The following is a 5,452-nucleotide window of genomic DNA, read 5'->3' as shown; positions in this document are numbered from 1 at the left end:
CGAGACTAAACGGGAGAAGGAAAGACGTCGAGCATTGCTCCGCGCAAAAGCCAAACAGGCTCGTGCTAAGCTTCGAGCTGCCAAGAAACGTGCTGCTCGCAAGCCGAGCTCACGTGAAAGACGCCGCATGGAGCGCAAGACAAGGTCCTTCCTGATTTCCACGATTGATGATGCGCATGTACTCCTCGTCGAGGGCTGCACGTCAGCACATGCGATCTACCAAAAACTACGCGATCGCTACGAAGGCTCGACGGCTCATGGTGACCCCTATTACATCAACCATTACTTGATGACTATCAAGTATGAGGAGGGCACTGATCTCATGGTTTTTTTCCTTGAGTTTGAGCGCGCGTTGAAGGCGGCGGCTGAGGCTACGGGTATAGTGATGACTGACGAACAGAAGTCCCTCTACCTGTACCACGCTATGCCCAGCACGTGGAAGCCCGACCTCGCGATCTGGAAGGGCAGTAAAAAGTTCATCCCTTATACTGATCTCAAGAACAACGTGGAACGCAAGGTGCTGGATGACTATGCTAAGCGCAAATACGTGATTGAGAAAGGCAGTCCAGAATCGACTACGACGGCTAACGAGACAGCCCTCCGGGCTATTTCGAACGCGCCGCATGGTCGTGATGACCCACCACGCTCAACCCCACACTGCACTTACTGTCAACGCGCCAATCATGTGATTCGTGACTGTCGGGTCCTCCAGAAGCACCTGCGGACTGGTACGGTCAAAGAGGGCACCGTTCTGCCCGCCAACTTCGCTTTCATTGAGCGCAAGCCCCGTGATGAGCAGAACCCCTTCCCAGCGAAACAACCCCGTAACCAACGATCTGACGATCGTCGGCAACCTTCGTCCCGCAACGATAGCAGTAATGCTCCGGAGATTTACGATCGCTTTGGCAATCCTGTCAACTTTCAAGATCTGCAACGCACGTACAACTCGCTTGGACGGGAGGCTGGCCTCATTGCCTACGCTACCATTACTATGCCGGACATTGGACTTGCTGCTACGGGTACCAGCCCACGTGATCCTACGTGGACTGTGGACTCTGGATGTACTCGTCACGCTGCATACCAGGAATCATGGTTCAAGGAGATCCGTCCTTATGCGGGTGCAATCATGGTCGGTGGCAAAAAGCAGTTACCAATCCGTGGAATTGGAGATGTTGTCCTCGAAGTACTCGACACCACTGGTGCCGCTCGTCTCCTTGAATTCAGCAATGTGCTCTACGTACCGGACATGCAGTTTAACCTGCTTTCCATCGCCCAAATCCTGAAGACTGGTGTTCGCCTTGTTTTCAACCGATCGCGATGCACCTTCTTCGTGGGCAAGGACTACAAGGTTCACGTCAACCTTGCTGCTGACATGGACTTGTTCCAACTCAAGGCCAAAACGCCGGGTAAGACGCCATCCAGCGCGCTTGTAGCCTCGGCTCCTGCGGAAGATAATCCCGCCAATGCCCTTGTGGCCCAAACAGGTATGGACCCAACAGTTCTATTATGGCACAAACGTCTCGGTCATCCTAACTTTCGTGTGCTGCAGACGATGTCTAAAGACCAAGCTGCCCCTGAACTCGCGTTCACGCAAGCAACAGCCATCCAGAAGTACTTTTGTCCTTCCTGCATTTTCGCTAAAGCACACCGTGCTCCATTCAATAACCATGTCGAGCGTGCCACAACGCCTCTCGAAAAGGTTCATTCCGATATTAACGGTCCTTTGCCCTATCCTAGCTTAAGCGGCGCTCACTATTTCATCACATTCATCGATGACTACTCGCGCTTCATGCACTTATATGTAGTACGGCGCAAGTCCGATCTCTATGAATGCTATGAAAATTTTCGGAAGGCAGCAAAAAACCGTTTCAACACCGAAATTGGTACACTTGAAACGCAGTTCAATCAGTATGACCCTGAAGTCCAACGCCTACAAAGCGACAATGGCAAAGAATATGAGAAACTAGGCCAGATCGTCTTTGGCCGCTACGGCACCCACGCTTAATTCACCAATGCATACACGCCTCAACAAAATGGCGTGGCAGAGCGTCGGATGCGCACTATTCTCGAACGAGTACGTGCCCTTCTCATCGACGGCGATCTGCCTCGCCAGCTTTGGGGGGAGTGCTGCCAGTATGTCACGCACCTGATCAATTTGACGACGAGTAGTGTACTTCCAAAAGGGGTTACTCCGTATGAGCTTTGGCATAAGAAGAAGCCTTCGCTTGCCTACATCAGAGTGTTTGGGTGTGCAGCGTTTGCGCTGACGCCGGAACCCCATCGCAACAAACTTGAGGCTCGTGCCAAACTCTGCATGTTTGTTGGCCTACCACAAAACAAGAAAGGATATCGCCTCCTCAGCACGACAGAGAACAGAATCATTTACAGCCGCGACGTTACGTTCAAAGAGGAAACATTTCCTAAACTGACGTTTCTTGAGCGCGCCACACCAGACCCACTTAGCGTCTCTTTGCCTGTCCAAAAAGAACTCTTACCTCCTCTAAACGCACTCCTGAAACGGAATCATGCCTCCTTAATGGCCACTGATGCTGACGTTAGCACTGCTTCCGTGAAGAAAGTCAAACTACATGAGGCTCTTTCCGAATACTCGAAAGCTTTACTGCTTAACGAGCCCATTGACTTGGAAGAGGAGCAGGTCAGGCTTCATACCATCGTAAGTCTCTTAGCTGCTCGCTATGACCCAGAACCTAAGACCTATAAGGAAGCCATGCGCTCCTCATATGCATCTGACTGGCACGCTGCTGCTCTATCGGAATACGAATCACTCATGGAAAATAAGACATGGGTCCTCGTAACCCGCCCTCGCAACCGTAAGGTACTGCAAAACCGATGGGTCTTCGTGCGTAAACGCAATGCAACTGGCCTCATTGAGCGCTTTAAAGCTCGCTTGGTTATCAAAGGTTTCCAGCAGAAGTACGGCATCGACTACACAGAGATATTTTCGCCAGTCGTGCGGGTGGAAGTCCTTCGACTGCTGCTCACGCTTGCAGCAATCCTTGACTACGAGGTGGAACAAATGGATGTGAAAACGGCTTTCCTCAATGGATACCTTGATGAGGAAATTTTCATGGAGCAGCCTGAGGGATTCCAGTCGAAAAATAACCCTGATCTGGTTTGCCTCCTTGGTAAGAGCCTTTACGGCCTCAAGCAAGCACCCAGAGTCTGGTACTTCACCTTTGCACAATACCTCGAACGTCTTGGTTTTCGTCGCCTCGTCAAAGACCGCTGCGTGTTCTTTAAAGTCATTTTCAATGCACCATGCTACATTTCGGTTTACGTGGATGACCTATTGATCATCTCGCCGTCCAAGCAAGTCGTTGCCCGGGTGAAATCGGCCTTGAGCTCAGAGTTTCACATGACCGATTTAGGGGGAGTATCATACCTACTTGGCTGGACGATAGAAAGAAATCGTGCCACTCGCTCGATCTTCATTCACCAAAAGAGCTATGCCACTAAAGTGCTTGATCGCTTCACAATGTTGGAGAGCTATCCCAAGGACACACCTATCGCTCAGAAACTTAGTGCCACAGATTGCCCCGACAATGAGGCAGATAAAGCTCTCATGGCGGCCAAGCCGTACCGAGAAGCAGTGGGTAGCTTCATGTACCTGATGACAGGCACAAGACCTGATCTTGCGTACTTCTTACGTGAAGTCAGCCAGTACCTTGATAACCCAGGAAAGCCTCACTGGAACACTGTCAAGCAAGGTCTCCGCTACCTAAATGGCACCAAGGAGTTTGGCATCACTCTTGGGGGGATTGAAAACTTAGAGCTTCTGCAGTCAGATGAGTATCTCATGGCATACACGGACTCAGACTACGCAGCATGCCAAGACACACGCCGCTGCATTGGTGGCTATATAACCATGTTCTGTAACAGTCCGATCAGTTGGGTCTCACGCCGCCACCACACTGTGGTGCTGTCAACGACTGAGGCAGAGTACATCGCACTCTGCTACTGCATGCAAGAGTTGTTATATATAAAGTTATTGCTAAGAGAACTAGGCTACGACAGCTCAAAGCCCACATTGATACTGGAAGACAACCAAAGTTGTATCAAAATATGCAACAACCCAGAGCTGCACGGCCGGAGTAAGCATATCGATATAAAGTACTTCTTCGTACAAGAGAAAGTTGCAAGAAAAGAGTTCACTATCAATTACTGCAACACGACCAAAATGTGTGCAGACATTTTCACTAAGCCTCTGGCTAAACCAATATTTGAGAAAATGAGAGAGCTATTACGAGTCGCTCCATCACAACAATTATAAATACAAAAAAATAAATTTGTGTTGGTAAGGGCATCTTGTTTATTGTCCAAAAGTTTAAAACCCACCGTGAAATCCCCTTCAGACATATACCGGATACTTACGTACGAGGCGTGAAGACGCGGAATGGACGCACGAATGAGAAGAAGTTCATCCACTTGCAATCCGAAATTGAAACCTCACGGGTTGTGCCATCTTTATTCTCGTCGATAATGGTGCGCTCCTTGCCTTGGTCAGCAACACGAAGGACTACGCAGTGTCCATAGAAATTTCGGTTGTACGCGCCGACCAGATAGATCCCATCTGTAAGTCCATCCTTCTCCGTCAATTCCAAAAGCACGCGTCCACCGCGGCGTCCACCTTTAATAAGGTTCTTCTTCAAGTGGTTAATGACCAAGTCACACCCTGCAGACCGACGCTTGGGCAGCAACTTGGCAAACAGCTTCCAAGTGCAAGACTTGAGTAGGTCTCGGCCTTGCTTCAACTCGTCCGCGATAAATTGGTCGACGACGTCCTGGGGGATTAAACCCGGTCGGCCAATAGCGTCCGCAGCCATATTTAAAGCAGTAAACATGCAGCTGTAGTTGTCGCTGGCATCGATTATAGCTTTTCCAAAGTCATCCGTTTTGCAGAACTCACGAAAATGCTGCATGCCGCTGTCAGCAAAGCGCACAGCGAGCTGAACTTCCTCAGCGTGAGTCTCCGACATCCTTGACGCAGGTTCCCAAGTCCGGTACCTCTGGCTCGTCGGGGTTGGGCGCCAGTCCCACAGAACACTCACACGCTGCAGGGTGCCATCCGCATCGCGCTCAATCTTGTCGATCTGCCAGACCTCCCACAGGCGCTCAGGATTCGGATCCCACGTCTGAACCGCTGGAGCTTCCTCATCGTCGCTCGACAGCGGGTCTGGGTCTTCACCTGATGAGCCGTCGCTCTCGAGGTCATCGCTGCAGAAGCTCTCAGAGACATCGTCATCGCTACAAAGCTCATCAGCGCTTTCATCCTCCCCAGAGGAGAGTATAGCACTGTAGCTGAACGGGTTCTCTTGCTCGTCATTCTCCTCTCGCTTCTCTTCTTGAGGTGACGGTGGCGCAAGACGCTGGCGTTTGGATGCTGGCGGCACAGTCATATCACTCGCCATATCAAATTCGAAAAAAAAAAAAA

General features: G+C 50.6%; 1 protein-coding gene across 1 annotated transcript; it reads right to left on the bottom strand.

Moving 5' to 3' along the window:
- Positions 1 to 4,388: 4,388 nt before the first annotated feature.
- PPTG_03841 (hypothetical protein) lies at positions 4,389 to 5,429 on the bottom strand (the record flags this gene model as incomplete). The annotated part of the gene is made up of 1 exon (XM_008897610.1): positions 4,389 to 5,429. The coding sequence occupies one exon, from the start codon at positions 5,427 to 5,429 to the stop codon at positions 4,389 to 4,391; it is 1,041 nt and encodes a 346-aa protein (XP_008895858.1).
- Positions 5,430 to 5,452: the final 23 nt, after the last annotated feature.

This window comes from Phytophthora parasitica (genome assembly GCF_000247585.1).
Source record: "Phytophthora parasitica INRA-310 unplaced genomic scaffold supercont2.6, whole genome shotgun sequence".
NCBI lineage: Eukaryota > Oomycota > Peronosporomycetes > Peronosporales > Peronosporaceae > Phytophthora > Phytophthora nicotianae.
This window is presented reverse-complemented; position numbering and strand designations above follow the sequence as displayed.